A 20,015-nucleotide genomic window follows, 5' to 3' on the forward strand; every position below is an offset into this window, starting at 1 on the left:
TTGTGTAGCATGAAGCAGACCCTGGAAACAACAAATGATATACATTGAAAGCAGTTAAATATGCTTCCTTAACCAAGTGCAGCATCTTTGAAAAATATAAAAGTATTTTAAGTAAACACTGCGAGAAATAACAAGCTTGTTGTCTGAAACGGAATTTTCTTAGTTCCTAAAAACATGGATGTCAGAGCAACATTTTGACTTAAAATTCCAGGAAATTGAGGGGTGGTGATAGTTAAATTTACCCTTATTAAGCTTGTTTATTTGTTGCAGTGATGATCCAGCATTTATAAAGAAAGATGTGACATGTGGTTTGTGAGGTATTTCTTTAAAAAAATATGGGGAAATTGTTGACAACCCTAAATGTGCATGTTGTCTTTCTTATGCACTCATTAGATTGCAGACCTTTTCTCAAACTAATCACAAACTCTGTGCTCTTAAAAAGGCTGCTGAAAAGAGACAATGTGCATCATGTAATGTGTCGAAAGGATGTGCAACAACAGTGGTGAAATGGGACTCGTGCCTTTTAAAGATGGTTAGAGAAAGGGTCCTTTCTGAAAGCTAATTCTCACAACCACTAATTAAAAAAAATGTTAATTTATTCTGTGTAAATTACTTTTTCCCGAATAGAAACTGCAAGTTAATAAAATTATCTTTTAATGAAAGTGATGTTCTCTGGTTGTTTCTTTGACAAATTACATAGTAGCAAGTAAAAGCTTTCAGAAAAAACAAAAAATGGACATTTCCTCTCATGTTTTAGCATCAGAAATTGTTCCCACCACTCTGGTTGGCTAGCATGTAGGGCAACAAAAAAAAAAACAACTGCTAATAGGGAGCAAGAGATTTAAAATGTGTATTTACAAAATACTGTAACCCTGTATTTAGTCATATTGTATATTTTAAAGTTAGACGCTTCTGAATTAAAATTCTCTTTTGAATGACTCCTTTATCAAACTTAGTTTTGTCCCAAAAAATCTTTTCATTCCCTTAACTTGAAAAAAAAAAACATTAAAGAAACAGGGAAAAAAAAAAAATCAACAGAAAATAACACTAGTGCAAAATTTGTGCGATTCATATAAACTTTATATTCAAGAGTCTCCAGCAGCTGTGATTTGGGAAGTCCCAATGAGCCGTTGGTTTTTTTGAACATATGAGTTTGTTCATCAGTATCTTCACTGAAGAAAAATGCCAGAAGAGACAATTAGAAAATTCTTGATGTCTCAATTTCCACTCTAACACGTCCACGTCTCCTTTAGTAAGCTTGACTGACAGCAGTGACTAACTGCACGATTTTGTCTGTGTCCATTTGTCCTGTTGCTGTCAGTCAGCCAGTCTGTCTGCAAATCGGTTTATCTTATTTTGTATTTTGTGGCTGGAAAGTGTAGTGAAGAAAAGGAATCAGTCATCTCATGGCTGATGGTCTGGACCAAGGTTACAGGAGAACAAATCATTTCCTGGATTTGGGCACAGTTGATTGCAGCAGTTGACAATCCTGACAGCTTATTGCCTCCAGGTTTCCACTTGTTAAACCACCAAACACAGAACTGTGGTGAGTCCAAGACAAAAAAAAAAATGCTTGATAGTTGTTTTACAAGCTTCTGGAAACCGGTCCATTGTCTGCAAACAGTGGGCAACACAATCTACTGTTTATATGATTTAATACTGCCTGCCTATTGTTACACCTTCTGTGTAGGGCTCATATTTTTAATTATCACCTTCTTATGACATTTGAATTTGTAGAAAAAGGATATGACTTGGCGTAATTCTTCGTTTTTGTTTAAAAACTTTGGAAAACATTGTTTAGAAAGGCCTGATTTGCTATGTTTTAACCTATTCAGATGCAGTGTACTACAGTGTTTTAATTAAAGGCATAAAAGTGTTAAAGTAATGACGATGGCAATAACTAAAGAAACCGTTTTAATATCTGTCGACTAAATGTACCTAGCTCTGTGATTGTCCTGCTTGTCGTTCACTTTCTAAATAGGTTAAAACATTCACAAAAGTATGTGAAACTCCCACCTTATCCTGCTTTATTCCCCAAATGTCGACCAGGTTAAAATTAAATTTCCTTTAAATGAAGTGGTCTGGTTGATCATATCACTGCATTTGGTTTAAAGAGTTATGCAAATCTGTGGAACCCACACAAGGTTCTAACACAACAAAGGCTGTAAAGGCTTCATTATGTCTGGTAAATCACTTCTTTCAAATACAGAATGGTGTCAGATGAGTTTGGTCCAGCACCAGTTGTTATTTAAGGTTACAAATGGGATTCATCTAATGCCTGGACGGGTATGAGAGGTGGACTTTGTCTATATGCTTCCCCTGGAGGTAAAACCATGCATTGGTCAAACCCATATCTGGCCTGCAGCAGGGGACTTTTTAAGCATTTGCCACTGTGCAAATTTGGCATGGCAGACTGGGCTTCTATTGGAATTAACTTTTGCTCATGTGGAGTCAGTATTAAAGACCCAGAAGATCCTCACTGCAGAGGCTTTTCCATAAGGTAGTTCAACCTCAGAAAAGTTGAAAGTTAATAAACATACTCTGAGTGGCTGTTCAACTATCATATCCTCTATACATGCTTGAAATGCAACAGTGTGTTAAAACAGTTGTAGTTGAAGCGGTAATCTACTGACATCAGCCTTTATATTATTTGATGAGGTAATGTTTAACTGCCTTTTTTGTTGGTGTCAGCAATCTTTTCTCTTTCTTCCTCAGACCAGAGCTGAGTAATGCCCTCATACTGTAGGGAAGTGGAGTAGAGCCGCATTACTGTAAAGATTATGCTGGCACTGCACCCGCACATTACACAAAGGCTGCTCATGGTGACAAGTCCAGATATTAGGTTTGTTCTTTTTTTTGGGTGGGGGTAATGCCACTCAGCAGGTTGCCACATGGTGGTGCCATGGATCACTTTACAGGAGGTGACAGGTTTGTTGGACTACACCACAGTGCAGACTGTGTTCAGGGTGGTATCAAATCGAACTGCCTTAGCCTCCGTTGGCTTCATGTTGGTATCATACATGGGATTTTCAAATGAAGCTTGACCATTGGAGCTCTCATGGCCGACGTAGCCATTGAATTGGACCTTTGGACGGGTCCTGAGAAAAAAGGAGAAATGACATTGTATTACGCAAGTGAAGATTCCCAGTCATCCACGTCATAGTCGTTCCAAAAAAGTAAAAAAGAAAAACAATCCACTGGACTTTGTTTCAAACTTCCAGTGGATTGTTTTTCTTTTACTTTTTTGGAATGACATTGTATTACCAACTGTACTTCATGTGCCAGCAGACATTATATAAAACATTTAGAGAAAAAAATGCAGTGTAAAAGCATAAGTTAAATAACAAGTTGACAAGCATTTAGGTAAGGGTTGTCCATTATTGTCCAGAAATTAATAGGCAATGCGAAGGTGTTAACTGTCCAACGTCTATTCATTTCTAAAAAAACGACACATCAAAGGGCATTATCTCGTTTATACCATGGCCACTAAAAAAATAAATAAATCAGACATCAATTAATAAAAGCTTAAAGTTTTATTCCACTGTTAAAATTGTAAGTTTTCACAAGAAGCTGCTGAGAGTACGATGTAATGATTTTTGTTTTGACATGTCTCCAATGTAACCGGCTCTGGCCACAAAGCATGCAGCTTGGTCGGACATAGCTGTTAGTGCCTTTTGTCTGCTGTTGCCAGCTATTTGAATAGCAAAGCAAGTTTATTTATATAGCGTATTTCAATGGCAAGACAATTCAAAGTGTTGAACATGGGGGAAAAAAAAAAGAAAGGTACATTACAGTGCTACAAAGGCAACACAAATAATTAGGGAACAAAAAAATAGTAATAAAAATAAGATCAAGTCAAAGATCACTCTAAACAAATACATTTTTAATCAAAAATTTGGTTTTTAGCACTTTTACAGTTTTCTGGGAGTTTACCTCATTTTAGTGGAACATAAGAACTAAACGGTACTCCTTCCTAAATGCTGCTTTATAGGTGTCCTGTAATACTTCTGAAAAGACACCCGGCAGCTAGACAAATTAAGTGTTTGCCCAGATCATGGTATAAAAGATAAAATCCCAAACAAAACAATCACTGTATAGTATAGAACTTTAGTAAAAGAACTTAATTTACTCATTTGAACCCTTTCTGTAATATTTATAATCTAGGTTTGCAGCTTAGTGGCTACCAAGTGAACATATATGAGATAATGAACCTAAGCCATTCAGCAAACATTCTTATGTTTTTTGACTTAGAATTATTTCAACAACAACTTAAATCAAAATGTGAGTAGTTTAAATTTGCGAATACATAATATATACTGTCATATCCACCTCTTCTTCTCTCAATGCTTGGTTATTAAACCAACCTAAATAATGACTCCCTAACCCTATTATATCATAGCTGTAAACATGAAACAATTTTGACTTTTCTGGAATTTTTTGAAAGATATTTTTTGTAAGTCTAAACATAGGCCACTTTTATAATAGAAACATCTGCTTGGTCTAACAATGGCTATACCTTCATGTAACATACATGTATCATGTCTACATAATGTCTACTGCATGTGCACCCTTAATAAACTTTGTATACACAAAAGTAAATGTTTTTGAAAAGATAAAAAAAAAATAAAGGACAATGTTTTATATTTGGGGAAGTAAAATCAGCATTGTAGTAATGATAATGTCAATATTTACTTCCATCTATAGTGTCAGAATGTAAACAATGGAATTGCAAAACATATATATCACCTGTAACATGAGAAACCAGGTCACGTTTAAGTCATCTGATCACATTAGCAAGGGATGCTTAAATGTTTCATGCTCTACTGCCTTGATTTGCACAGCATGCTCTCTATAGATCCTTTAATTTCACAGGATTTTTCAGGAAGATTCATTAGTTCAGGTATAACTAGGCAGTGCAAAGCTCCTTAGCCAGTCATAAATGAGGACAAAGGTTTAAAGGTATAACTTCTAGCTTTGTCGCATGAAACTAAATCTAGCAATATCAGAAATGCTGTGCTGAATTTATTCCATATTCATTTTTTTAATTACCTGACTTTAAATAACTGTAAAACTTTATTATGAGAAAGTTACAGGTACAATATTGTTGAAGCAGCAACACTGTAAACCATATCTAGTGTACATGTTTTCGTTAACGATCAGTAAGCCTTAATAGGATTTTTTTTTTAAACAGATTTTATACAGAGGTCTTATTGAACCTATGAGACAGAGAAGCACACATTCCTTATTTGTCTGTTTTCCAGTGTGGTCCTGTTTCTCTGACCGTGACTGAGTGGATGTGCTTTCTTCGTCCTCTGGCATGGGAGCTGCCTTGGAGCTCGTCTGCCTGGCTGTGTGTTTCCTGGACGGGGCCGCCTTTTACAGCTGCTTTTTGTATCTCTGCTTCTGTCTCCTTGAACCCCAGTCGGCCTCGGCAGATGGCCGCTCACACTGAGCCTGGTTCTGCTGGAGGTTTCTTCCTGTTAAAAGGGAGTTTTTCCTCTCCACTGTCGCTACAAGCATGCTTAGTGTGGGGGATTGTATTTGAGTCAATGAGTCAATGCAATCAACTGGTTTTCCTTAGATAGAAAACTTTGTATCAATTTGATCTGGTTGAACTGTAAAGTGCCTTGAGATGACATGTGTTGTGAATTTGGCGCTATATAAATAAACTGAATTGAATTGAATTGAATTTGTCTGTTTGTTGCAGATTACATTTTGAGATAATCAGTTCCTATAATCCAGTTAGATTTAATCACTTACTTCTACACCCTGTGGAACTGTTTGCAGCAAGGAATGCTGCTGCTGTTTGATTCTGACCTCATTAAGAGTGCGTGTATGTGTGTGTGTGTGTGTGTGTGTGTGGGTGTGGAAATCCAACCCTGGGGAGGCACTAAGCCTACCCTACATGTCCAAGCCATTATTTTACAAAACTGCACACATCAACACATAGCATGGACCTCCCTGCATAGCAGTAGCCTAAATCACTGCACCAGTCATGGCTGTAGGTGCAAAAGTTTTATTTCATCAGGAGAATGAAAAATGGTGCACTTAATTGCTGTAACATTATTACAGATACTATATAGACAAATGGGTCATAGCAGGAAAAACTGCAGTACACACTCAAACGCACATAAAGACCCCCCTGGTTCCTCATTAAGCAAATACTTTAGATCCACATGTGAAGTATTCATCATTTTTTCTGCTTTCCATTGTAGCAGGGTAAATGCTAAAAGCATGCCAGAAAAGTTTCAACTATGATGAAAAGCAAGGCTAAATATTGTATGGGCAAGCATGTGCGTATCAAAGCATTAGCGTAACTTAATTTACTTACAATTTGAGGATATAATTTGATGATATCATGCTGAGACAGAGATGACAATGAGACCAAAGACAAAATAAAATGCAAATTATAAAGCTTTGCTTTTTGGAGACAGTGGGGCTGCACAGCTTCAAAAAGTGGAAACTATTTGCTCTTAATTTATTTTTTCTTTCTTAGTGAAAACATTACCCCAATTGCTGATGCATGGAGTCCCAACATTCTGTCTTAGCTTTACCATACATTTATATACTTTTTTTTTTTACTTTCATATTTTTTTCTTATGGTTTAATTGTGCAGCCCTACTTAACAGCATGTAAAACAGTTTGCAAACTAAGAAGAAGAAATGGGAAATTTGAGAGGATGTGGCGGCGGGCGGGGGTCTGGTTGCTGTTAGAAACCAGATGGATGACAGGTGTCAGTCTTACCTGCCGCCAGGTCCCCAGGTGTTTTTTGGTCTCTCATTGTCATCTGTGTCAGCAGACAATGTCCTGCATACAACCATCAGCTTTAATATACATCAATTTGAACTACATTCTGCAACTTGCAAAGGCTTTAAAAAGCAAGGACTTCCTAGTTTCAACTAAAAATACAGGTGTATCTCAACATATTATATCCTCAAAGATTACATTATTTGTAATCTTTTTAAATAAAATTACCTTTATAATAACGATATTACTTCAAACAAATAAAACTTATGCTTAAAAACATAAGTGATAAGACTGTTTTGCCCAGCAGACAATAGGCACTACCCACAAAACGGTGATAAAACTACATTGCTAAACATGCTGTAGACTCAGAGTGCTGCATCCTTGCATTTAGTAAATAGTTGAGTGGAATGAAAAGGTGTAGGAAATAAAGAAGTTTAATCACACCATTCAGAGAACAGTGAGGAAAAGCCTCGCCATCAACTGGAGTCAAAAGCCATTTTCACAAAACACATCAAGGTGGGAGTAAGGCAATAGTGAGGCGTATATTTCTGTGTTTGAATTCAGTGGCTGCTCCCTCTGAAGGCCAGATTTGTCATCAACTTAGGTGCTAGCACGCCGTATATTGCAGACATTAGCAGCCTTCTTTTGGAATAACAGGTCCAGTGTATGTTTAGGGTATTCCCATGGTATCTAGTGATTCAATGGGAGTCAAAATAAGCCGGCTGCTCCATGCTCAGACGAAAAAGGGAAATGGCGCCAAACAGTGTTGAATATTGCTAGTGCAGCTTAATATAATAAAAGTATTTGAATAATTCTGTTATACATTAATGAAAATAGTTAATTTAAATGGTTGGTCAGTCAGATATGTTGAGGGTAATTTTGGTTTATTGAAAGGCTTTATCTGTCCCTGTGCAAATGAGTCTGGCTGACATTTAAGTACAGATTCCAATATATCTGCAGTTTGGGGACTATAAACCTGATACCTGTGACAATAATACTGCCGCTGAAACTCCTTAAAAATGCAAGTAGCACACAAAATAGTAGTTCGGCATCTATTCTTTGCCTGCTTTGTGAGTCTGTCTGTCATGGTTGCTAGGCGTCAGAGCTTACGCTGAGTAAGGGAAAATGACAGTTTCGGAAGGCTCGACCTGTTCGATTCTATAGCTGAACTCTTCTCCCTCCTTATTTTCAAAACCTTTAAAGGACCAAGTTCAGATAGGTTGCATTCTTAGACGCAGCCGCCGAAATCAAACACAGCAATGTGTTTTGCAGAATAACCAATAGGGAAATGGGGGTAGATGTCATCTTACCCCATCAGCTAAATTATATGATTGAAAGCAGACCTGGATGACTTTATTAATGTCATGTGGTTTGTGCAACTGCACAGCTAAAAGATTTAAAGGCATAAACAGGAGATGGAGATCATTTCAGATGACCAAAGCAAGAAGTTGAGACATAGATTTCACATTCATTGCTACATCTTTTTCTAAGATATTACTAGGATATGTCCAATTCAGATTTTATGTATTTACTTCAGCAGGCCAGAGGTTTTTAAAACAAAATTCCTGTTTAAGTGGTTTTATGTACAATTCAAATCTTAGAGTTAGAGGCCAAACACATCAAAACTGCCTGAAATAAAATAACTGTAATGAATCAATTTTTGATGTTCAATGTTTAAATTAATTAAGTTAAAATCTATGCTGATATATGAATATGCACCTTTATGTTGTTGATGTTTAGGGGACGAGAGTCTGCTTCACTCAAATCATTAGTGCACCTGAACTGTGCAGCTTCTCCAATAAAGATTATCTTCTTTAATACATTCACTTAATGTTTAAAAAAATGTATATGTATTTTAGATCAGACAAATGTCAATAAAAAAGCACCTTGCTTTTTAACCATACTAGGGACTTTAGAAGAAACCCCAAAAACAATTAGTTACTAAATTCCAAAATTAAACCCAGTCTCAGTCTTTGTTTAAATGTTTTCTGCTTTGAGCTTTAGAGCTATGTTTAAAAATAGTCAGCTTCCATAAATTATAGAATGATAGAAGAGCAACAAAAATAAGGTCTAAAGAGAAAAAGCAAAGTTTAGCTGTAATATTAATCTGATTGAACCAAAGAAATAAGTCCATTGCAAACTAGAAGGATTTAACAGAAACATAGAGAGGAATTCCAGCAGGCACCTTTTGCTAGGTGTTTACAGAAATAGAGGACAAACAGCTGCTTTGTATTCTGCTCTGATGCTGGACTGCTATTATGTTTTTTTTTTTACTTGTGTTTTTCTCTGAAGGATTAACATTGAGAGAATAGCTTACCTGTGCTTGTAGAGGTAGAAGGCAAACCCAGAGAGGAGGAGGGCAAAGAAGGGAACTAAAATGGCTGCTGCCACAGAACTACTGTTTGTGTAATGGTTTGATGGATTCATCGCTGTTGTAACTGGACCTAAAGTCACATAGAAACAAACCAACATAAACATAAACCTAAACGCTTGATACAACAAGTGCTTTACATTAGTTTTCATTGTAATCAACCTTTTATTGTTTTATGATTAGTTTTTCACTCAATTTATTACAAACTAGGAAGTTTTAATTATACTGTTTTAACTCTTTACTTAATTCCATGGCATTTGAAATAGAGAGTGTCAGTACTGCAAAGCACACTCACCTTGCCTCGTCAGAGAGAACTTGCCAAAATCTTTACTGTGAATATGTCCCTGGTAGATGAAGGTCTTCTGGTCAGACTCTGCAGTGACCTAAAAAGAACAAGAGGGTTAAGATTGTATGAAGATCAGTAAAAAAAAACAAACAAAAAACGCAACAAATACAGGCTTTTTTGTTTCCCTTTTTTTTATATATGAACAGTTTTTTTGGTGATATCCAACCATCATACTTCTCTAGAAAGAAATACATTCTGTGTCCCCAATACCTTCATGTTTTGGTGTTAAATGTATAAATTGAGCTCAGAACAACACAAATGAAATTCTGAAGAAACTGGCTGAACCTGGCAGGAAAGTCTACATATAAAAGTGCCCGGTACCAACATAAGACATTACTCACAAAGTCAAATAATGGGCCAAACTTCTAGCAAATTTACTCAGAAATGTTTTGGCGGAAATCCAAAACATTTAACCGAGGTCATTACATTTTAAGCAGTTCTAAAGAACTGCCCCACACAGTAGACATAAGCTGTGTTGTTTTTGCCTGAAGGAAGACAGCATTTCCCACGAGGACCAGCGCATAGCGTGGTAAAATCCTGATCTCCCCCACCTCACTTGACTCATCAGCAACTGATGTGCTGAGTTTAAACCTTTAAAAATCTTAAATATAATGTTACGTTTGATAACTTCACAGCAAACATACATATAGATCCCAGCATGAAGCTGTCACATGGCCAGAAAATCAACCCTTCACAATTTGCATGAATATACAGTCTCTCAGGGAAATGTATCCTTATTAAATAATGAATGGGGAAAGTGACGTATGCCGTAAAGCAGTCTGCACATTTGTTTTGGGGTTGCATGGTAGGGTTACTGCCACCCCCTCAGGATATGACAGAGGTGTCATTTAATCAGTTTTATGTCGACATATCGTATAATCAAAAAAGTTATAAAAAATATTTTATGGAGGTTGAAAAGTAACTTAGTGTTGGGTTAAAAAGAAAACCGACCAAATAGTCACAATGTGTGCTACAATCTGAGGAACAAAGGGGGAAAAAATCCTTTTCCTTATGTCTCTGGACAAATTTACATAACTTCAGCTATCTAAAGCTTGAGTTAAATTTAGGAAAAAAGAGAGATCTAACTTATGAGTCCTGCATTTATATAATCAATTTATAAATGGTGATGTAAAAAGATAACAAATGCCTTAGTGATTTAGATACAAAATAGCTGTTTTCTAAAAAGTGTATTTTATTGCATGCTTTTAACTAACTTTTCTCTCTTTGCATCCACTACCAACGCTTCTTGGAGGGACTCTAAAGCATTTTACCCAGCTTAAAAATCATCCAAAACCTGACAACCTTCTGTTTTTCTTCCATTCTTACCACATAAATTAATAGTTAATTAGAATGAGTGATTACATCCAAAAAAATAAATAAAGATATTAGAAACTATGCAAGCCACAAAAAATTACCAAGGCACAAAGTTCCGTATTACAATAGCTAGATAATAACTGAGCCCAGGTTTGAGGCCTGCAGAGAGTTACATGCTTGAACAATTGCTTGGTGAGAAGATTAGGTTCCTGGAAATCTTGGCTGCATGTCTGGGCCACTCATGGTGACAAGAAGGTAAACTCAATCATTAACTGCTGCCTCTATGACAGAAAGGCAATTACTAACTCCACAGCAACCGGTAAAGTGAGAATTCAGAATCCCCCCCAATTTTTTTCCATCAGAAAAAGGTGTAATACTGCTCACTGATGACATTTCATCAATAAAAGCAACATATTGTCTTTATAGGATAAAATCACATTTACTTTTTGTTATTGTTCAAATCTCTTTATATATATACACATATATATATATATATATATATATATATATATATATATATATATATATATATATATATATATATATATAGACATACACATATATACATATACACACATATGCACATACATATATACACATATACATATATATATATATATATATATATATATATATATATATATATATATATATATATATATATATATATATATATATATATATATATATATATATATATATATATATATATATAAATACATATATACATACATACACAAACATACATACATACATATATACATAGTATATATCTATATATATATATTTATATATATATATGGAGCTTTGAACTGGTCCAATAGGCCTACCATTAAGATCCATTTATAGCTTATTAGATTATAAAGATTACTCAGATTGGTTGGGAATATATATGATATAACTTGTTGCCTTTGTCTATCAGCCGTAAATGCTTTTAAATGTGAGTTTCTTTGACGCCAAGGCGTAAAAAAAAGATTGTTAGGATGTAGTAATCATGGTGCTTTAATAAAGAGCTGATGATATTTGAAGCAAATGCCTTTTAGCTGGCAGTGCAATTGCACTTTTATGTTTGGTATCAACCTCACATCTTGACAATTAATAGCTTTGTCCATCATTTTTATAGTCTGCGGTGTGAAATGGATGTCTGAACTGAAGTTCTTTAAGAGCAGAGACATTCGATTTAAAGGTACAATTTCATTATCAACTAAGCCTTAAACTCTCTTGCAGGTGGCACTATGGGTAAAATAGGGGAATAATATGGGAATAAGCTGTTCTTAGATGCAGCTGAGCAAGGTGTCCAAACACAGTAGAGTTCAGATCTAGGATATTTGAGCTGTAGTGGAATGTGTTTTTTTCTTAAATCAGCTAACTATAATGAATAGCGTAAAGGTTAATTTGTTTTTTATTCTTTGTAACCATGCAGACTCTCAGTAGCTGATAACAGAATCATTAAAGGTGGACTCAGGAGAACAAGAGGAATCGGATCCAATATATTATTTCAAAAACTGTAAAAGAAACAAAATCAAAATTAAATGTGCCAACACATTTAGAACCTAAAACCCACAAAGATGAAGGTTGACCTTAAAGGGGTCAGGGAATGCAAAACCAAGTTTACATTGTCATAGATGAATAATCATAGTTCAGTGGGTGAAATGGATGTACAGAGAAGTTCAAACCCAATCGACACCTCCTTTCTCTGCAAATCTCACAATTCTAAAAACAGGTAAATTCAAACGAAGCCCCAAGTTGATGTAAACTGGGGGATGTTGCCTTATTTGGTTGTGGCCTGCTCTTTTGTCTCGCCCCGAGGTGGCGGTTATGAAGTGTTGACTGCTGGCCTGCTGACTGGACCGGACCTCAGCAGAGAGCCATAAGCCACCCGTCCTCAGCTGGAGGAGGGGGGCTGGGGAGACGGGGGGAGGACAGGACCACCGGTGTCCAGGCTACAGTCACCGGGCCCAGTTTGGTTGCCCTGTTTCCCGCTGGCTCCCTACACTCTTCCGCCAGGGTTGCCGGACCCGCCCCTGAGCTGAAGGCTTTGTTCGAATGCCCAGTGTGTTTCACCTACGTGTTGCACTTTTGTCTACCAAAATATTAGATGATTTTGAAATTCCACCCGGATATTTTTAGGTATGAAAAGCAGGATATGTCCGGGAAAAAGAGGACATCTGGTCACCCTACCATATCAATAATTTCTATGTTTCAGTTAGGGTGTGCTTGTTGCTATGATGCATCTTTGCTCAGCAGCTTCGCTTGTTGTAAACCAACCAATCAGTGCACAGCTCATCTAAATATTCATGAGCAAACCATAACAGGAAGAAAACATTTCGTTTCATTCTACGGCTTTAAACCAGGCTTGCATTAGGGCTCATAGAACAGCAGATACGCCAATTTCAGCCAAATCAATGTTACACACCCTATTCAGAGACCTTAAGGACCAGCACCAAATACCCTATATAATCCTTATATGACCCCTTTAAGGATGAACCATCTAAGCACAAGCTGAGCACTGTAGTGAATGCTGCCTAGCGAAAAGACAAGGCATGTGAGCTTGTTAAAAAAATACGGGGCAGCAAAAGAGAGCCAGCCTCTAAAGTCATGACTTTCATTTTAGATTTATAATGTTCACTCTCTTTTTCAGCAAACAACAAGGTAAAACTATTAAAAGACATTTAGCATATTTGAGGAATTATTTCTCACTGTCGCTTACACTTATTGAAAGCCTAACACCTCATACAAAAGAAGTGTAATTTTGTTTTATTGCCTCAAAAGCAAAGATAAGAACTACTGTAACCTTCTAATTAAACTTTTACTTTTACTAACACAATTATTATAGATTAAAGTCAGATACTTTTCTGTGAATAAAGAAGCATTTGCTTACATATCCATCCATTGCCCAGTTGTCGTTTTTAAACTTGCTGTAGTAATACTCTGTTGGCCCCTTCACCTGGTATACCTTCAACAGCAGCTGGTTTTCCTCTGACTTATAGGTACCTAGAAAGAGACACATTGAGATTCAGATTGATATGCTAGTTAGGCTGATAGACTCTAAATCTTTTATAAACAATTAACTCATTATTTTCTTATTTGCATTGAAACCTGTCATAGTACTCTAACAAGAGACAGTTGGTGAGAGACAGAGAAAAGGAGCCACCTTGACATTTTGAACGATGATTCTCTTTTCCCCTCAAAGCATATAGCACAATATGAGAGGAAAACATGACATTTAGCCTTCAGCTACATGTCTTTGCGTAAATACAGTGCAACCACAAAAGCTTCTGATTGTCACAATGACAGGAGGCATGCAACAAAATTATTATATAAACATCTCCTTAAATTCCTACATTTGTAGACCTTGAATTGTAAATAATATCTAAATAGATAGCTTTCTCTTGATTTTCTTTCCTTTCAGTTAATGTTGGTGAAGATTCTCAGTCATCCACTTCATAGACATTCCAAAAAAGTTAAACAATCCACTGGACTTTGTTTCAGTTAATGTTACATGTTGATTTGTAAAAATTAAGAAAATAAGTCTTTTTGAAGATAACTAAATAGTTTTCCTCAGTACTGTAAAACTAGCCTTATCTTCGAGCAAACGCATTTTATTTATCCATACTTCAGCAAGAGGTCAAAAATCCCATGAAGTGGGGTTTTGCTTTGTAGCAGAACAGTTTTCTTTTATTTATTTTCCCAATAACTTTTCCTAATCAGTCAAATGTGGGATATTGTTTCAGTTTGTGGGGCAAAAATACTGAAGGGAAAAAAAACTGCATAGATCGGGATCTGCTCACGCTGAATAGTTGGGGCATCTCTATAACCAGTCAGTGTGACATGGAAAAAAATTGGATCATAGACTAAAACGTTGGAGGCAATCCCTTTGACCTGGGCTTTAGGTTTACAGTGTTTGAATGATTTTTTGTTCAGAGCAAGGTATCTTAACAGACAAATCAAAAATCAGAAAATGTTTAGAAGCAGTAGAGATGAGTTTTAAAAAAGTAAAACACAAGAAAAACACAGAAAATTGTCTTCAGGAAGCAAAAGACTTGAAAATTTAGAAGTGAGTCTGGCTTCTTGGAAGCAAGTCACACAAAAATGTGGAATGACTCAAAACCTTAGTACAACACCAAAAATAGTAATTTATTTTTTGCTCTTGTATGTCTTATAGGTTTTTAATCCTGATTTAAAACATATTCATTATAAATCAATAATAATTACTGTACCCTCATCAAGATTTTTATGAGAAAAAGTAGACCTAATAATATCTAAAGAGCTTTCTGAAATTATTTTGGTTTTTACCCGATAGTCGGATTGAAACTCCACTGGTCTCCAGTAATGTGACGTTCACTCGGCCACTAGTTGTATTAAACCCAGTAACTGCGAATGTGGTGGTCTGCCTTTTCCCTAAATACTCGTAGAAACCGGTCCACTCAGAGTTTGGGGAGAAGACATCAGCTGGAACTGGGAAGGAAATGAATGGAAAAGTAACACAAGTTAAAGAAAAACAGATGAAATAAATTTTGACAGCTCCTAAAAGATGCCAACACATATATTGAGCCTCTGGTTCCCTCACAGTTGAGGGGCCAGTCCCTGCTTGCCTGATTCCCACATTTACTCCAAGACATTATTAACTTCAAACTCAGATTTTGCAGTGTTCTTTGAAGAATCTAACATCAGGGTTTTTTCCTCTGGTGTGTGTCTCTTACTGCTGGCTTCTTCTAACTGGTTGACTTCAGATTGGCTTCAAAATCATCCCTTTAGCTTGAAATATGCTTCATGGTATCTCAGTTTAATGTTTTTAGCTGATTTATTTAGGCTTTACTGAGCCATTGAATCTTTGCAGATATGTTTAGTGAGGACTGCTTTGACCGAGCAGTATCTAATATCAGCAAAATTCATTGCTAAATTGTTAATTTTCTATGGAAAGGAATTTAAACAACCATTAATATGTGAAAATATTAAATTAATTCAATACATAAACATGCAAAACGAAACAACAACAAACCTCTGCACTTAAAGTGAAACACCTTTAAATAGTATGTATATGTGCGCTTTGTAGTCCACTATACATGTAATGTTTTTTATTCTGCATACCACGGATCTTATTCTTCTGTACATCTGACTCCCCTCTTCCTTTGGGATTTACTTTCACTCCAACTGAAATAAAAAAAGAGATTTTAAATGTAAGTTCAGTGTACAGTTTTTTGAGATACTGTACTGTCTAAAGTACATGAAAAGTAATGGACAAAACCAATAAAAATAAATAAACTTCACTTGATATTGTGTCTCATAATATGGAATAAAACACACAATATTGACAACTTTAATCATTTTACTTCATTCTACTTCTATTTTCCAAATCTGCATTATTTGTTAGTTCAACATATAACTTTATAGTTACACATAGTGCACTAGGACTGTGGTATGTCTGCACTACAACTGGGTTAAACATTTAACCCTGCAAATAAAAAAGCCCAGCTTGCTCATTAGCCATTAACTTTGAGCTAGTTTAATGCCACGTGCGCAATTTTGGGGTGTGTGTCTCCCTGCTGTGGAAGTAGCACACAAGTGATCAGTAACTGACTGGTCTTTGGCTGATACCAGAAAGGGGACATTTTTCATGCCTGCATCGGTATATTCTCAGCTTTTTCTATTCATAGTGGCGTCATTTGTCCTTGTGCTGCTTGAATATGACATCCTCCTTGAGGGGAACATCAGCTGGGCTGCTTCCATCAACACCTTTGATTGTAGAGTTAATAGTTGGACCTGTTGCTCAGTGCTTGACTTAGTGTTGACTTCGAATAACTATGTTTTTATGGATCAATGTTTCCAATTTCCTTTTATATGTCTGCTTCTGTCTCCTTAAATCTTCTACAGAAGGCTGCTTACACTAAGCCTGGTTCTTCTGGAGGTTTCGTCATGTGAAAAGGGTTTTTTTCCTCTTCACTGTCACTGCATGCATGGACGGTGTGAGGGATTGTATTAGAAGGGAAATTTACTGTTGCCACAACTTTTCCAGGAGTAATACATCCTGGAAAGCCAATACGGTAACTCAATTCAATCAAATGGGTTTCCTTAGATATGATTCAATGGAAATGTCTCTCTAAAGTCCAAAATGATGACATGACTTGTAATTTGGTGCAATATAAATAAATAAATAATAGGAATAAACTGAATAACATTTAAAGGATCTGGCAGAGGTGCATATCAGTAACTTGAAATTTAGGTTCATTTGTTAGAGTAATTCTCTATAGATCCAACACACACCGATTTCTCTAAAAAAGATGTTAATTACAGCTACTTTTGATGATTATAGCTAACTAGAAATACTAGCCAATTGATAAGAGAAAGGAAAACAAGTTGTTAAAAAGGGGGAACGAGCAAAATGGACAGCTACAGCCCTTATTTAAAAGTCTGGAGGACAATTGCAGGGTGTTAAAGGCAGCTAGAATTAGTGCTTCAATAGCAGCCTGGGCTTTTTTCCAATGGTATAAAGGCTTCTTTTTTAGGTTAAAAGTAAAGTTTATACCTAATTTTAAAATCAATTTCCAAAGGCCATAGGAAGTGTTGTGAGGCACAAAATCCAAAATGTTTAAGGTCCAAAGTGAAAGTTCCATTGTCCAGGATAATTAGATTGCCATGTCATCTGCTGTTGTTAGACCTCTGTGTTTTCTCAAAATAGGCTCAGCTATCTAGCAGGAAATGTTACCGCTCTTCATCCTTCCCTCTGTTAACAAGATATAGGAAGATTCTGATTTGATTTTTCAATAGTACCTGGCACCTGCCCAAACACAGAGGCACTCATGGGAGATTCTATGTAGTATTTTCAGGAGATAGATGAACGACACCAGAACTATCAATGCAGATGAGCTGTAGCCACTATGGAAGTAACCTGGGATCCTTCACATCTTATCAGTGCACTGGGCTGATCCCCTTCGTGTCACATTTCATTGAAGCAGTGATTTTTTTTTCAAAATAAGCCTTATGATTGCATGCACATTCTTTTCATTAGGCTAAAATTCCTCCAAAAAACAAAAACACTGTTATTGTCTTCCATAACATTTTGAAACACCAAATATTTTCTTTCCCATTATTACAATTAACTTTAAGGCCTTATTAAGATGCTTCAGTTATTTTTATAATTCTTTCAGATTGTAGATGCATCTCTTGACGCCAACTACTTATCTGATATAAAGCATGGAATCAGTACAATTTATGTGAAAAACATTTACAAGACAGATTTTAAATACCTTTACAGAGCGGTGGTTTCCCCGTCCATCTCCCATCACTTTTGCAGGTTCTGTGCTCTGATCCTCCAGACAGATAAAAACCTTCTTGACAGGTGTATATCAGTGTATAACCCAAAGTTGGCAGGTCCATAGCTCGAACATCGACGTTACTGGGAGTTTCTGGCTGTCGACATGAATGAGCTGAGTGAAAAGGAGTAAAAACATGTGAAACTCAAAAATTTTACAACTGAACAGACATGTAAAAATTTAACAGCATTATATGAACAATTTTTACATTGTAAATCCTTACCCATGCATTCAGGTTGAGTTCCACTCCAAGTCAGATTTTCCAGGCATGTTCTCGTTGTTGAGCCAAGGATATGGTAGTTTTTGCGGCATTTGAAAGAAATTTTACTGCCCACCTATGTATTAATGAAATATAATAAAGAGGCATAATGTTTGTGGGGATGCATAAAACCTTCAGTTTTCCCACTCAGCCTTTGCAAGTATACAAATTAAATACTATAACTTTGTAAACAAGACTTTTGATTTTGTTTGTGGACTTAATACAAAGAATTCTGTCATTCATTATGAATCTATAAAGGATCATCTTAAATTTGATCACAGATATCATAAACATGATTCCCTCTATTTTACTTTAGACATCATCAACTAGCAGCCAGAACTACACTGACCTTAAAGAAGACTGAAAATCTTATTTTCTTTGTATTTTAATAATCTCTCTGTAATTTAGATTTCTATATTTGAGTTATTCACATTAACACCCATATCACAGTACTTCTATTATTGTATTATCTAAAGATTTTCATTGGGTTTATTTATGGACAGCGCCACCTTCATTTTAGTGTGTGCTGTTCTTGCATTTTTCATGCTGTCATAGTCAACTCAGCTTCAACTGGGTTGTTTCAACTGCTAACTGATATTTCAGGTCAGACATTCAGAACCAATCAAGGTCTAATTCCCTTTATCAAAAAATATTGCAAATATACAATTCATCTTTTCCGATTGTCAGATGCTCCCCTACTTCCCATCCTCACATCATCCCAGTTATCCTCAGAGTCATGATTAAAGTCTCTGACAGCCATCTGTTAACCCGGCTGGTCCACAACAAACACCAGCAGAGTCACTGCCAGTTGTATATTGATTTGTACTGGCTTTTTAATATTTTAAAATGTTTGAACTGCACAAAAAGAAAAGTTAAACTTAGCATACGGTAAAGTGCACGTCAGATAATGCTCCTTTTCAATCTTGACATAATGATGACATAACTATTTTGATATTTTAAGAATAGATCATTCAAGCTCTACTAGAATTTTCATTGCCTACATGGACAAGTCAAAATGCACTTGGAAATAAGTTTTAGTGCCAGAATATATAAACATAAAATCTTTTGGCCTCGTTGTTGAGCTACATGTATATGTTTGCAGGTGAGGTTTTTAGACTCATACTCATTGTCTTCTGCTAATATATGACCTGGTTGCAGGAGTAGCAGTCTCAGGAGAGATTTCTAGACTTTCCTTGTCCTCTGGGGAGACCTGAGGTGCTCCCAGGCCAGCTGAGAGACATAGTCCCTTTGTCATGTCCTGGGTTGGACGTGCGTGGAACATCTCCCAAAGGAGGCATCCAAAAAAGATGTCCCAGTCACCTAAGTCTCAGCTTACTATTCTTGCTGTGGCAGACAAGTGTCTCTACTTCAAGCCTCTCCTAAATGACAAAGCTTCTGACCCTATTTGTAAGGGAGAGGTGAGGGTAGGAACGTAGACCAACAGGTAAATCAAGTATTTTGCCTTTTCTTTCAGCTATTTTTTCACCTTAACAGACCGTTCCAGTGTCAACATTATAGCTCCTTTCCCTCTATTATCTCTTTACTCCTGAACAAGACCTCAAAGATACTTAAAGTCCTTAACTTGAGGCAGGAACTCTCCTCCAACCTGAAGGGGACACCTCACCTTTTTCCTGTCAAGAACCATGGCCTCAGACATGGAGGAGC

The 20,015-nt window shown here is 36.3% G+C and overlaps 1 protein-coding gene across 1 annotated transcript in view; it reads right to left on the minus strand.

Annotated features, from left to right (window-relative positions):
* Nucleotides 1-1,058: 1,058 nt before the first annotated feature.
* LOC119797587 (CUB and sushi domain-containing protein 1-like) overlaps nucleotides 1,059-20,015 on the minus strand; it is a 404,138-nt gene continuing 385,181 nt past the window's right edge. Inside the window, exons 65-73 of the mRNA XM_038306729.1 lie at nucleotides 18,315-18,426; nucleotides 18,026-18,205; nucleotides 15,870-15,932; nucleotides 15,075-15,236; nucleotides 13,660-13,772; nucleotides 9,414-9,501; nucleotides 9,065-9,191; nucleotides 6,745-6,807; nucleotides 1,059-3,098 (exon numbers count right to left, since the gene is read on the minus strand). Of these exons, the coding sequence (XP_038162657.1) occupies nucleotides 2,939-3,098; nucleotides 6,745-6,807; nucleotides 9,065-9,191; nucleotides 9,414-9,501; nucleotides 13,660-13,772; nucleotides 15,075-15,236; nucleotides 15,870-15,932; nucleotides 18,026-18,205; nucleotides 18,315-18,426 (1,068 nt within the window). The 3' untranslated portion in view covers nucleotides 1,059-2,938. The remainder of the gene's footprint in view (nucleotides 3,099-6,744; nucleotides 6,808-9,064; nucleotides 9,192-9,413; nucleotides 9,502-13,659; nucleotides 13,773-15,074; nucleotides 15,237-15,869; nucleotides 15,933-18,025; nucleotides 18,206-18,314; nucleotides 18,427-20,015) is intronic.

This window comes from Cyprinodon tularosa, unplaced genomic scaffold (genome assembly GCF_016077235.1).
Source record: "Cyprinodon tularosa strain WSP-4 unplaced genomic scaffold, ASM1607723v1 ctg59, whole genome shotgun sequence".
Lineage (NCBI taxonomy): Eukaryota > Metazoa > Chordata > Actinopteri > Cyprinodontiformes > Cyprinodontidae > Cyprinodon > Cyprinodon tularosa.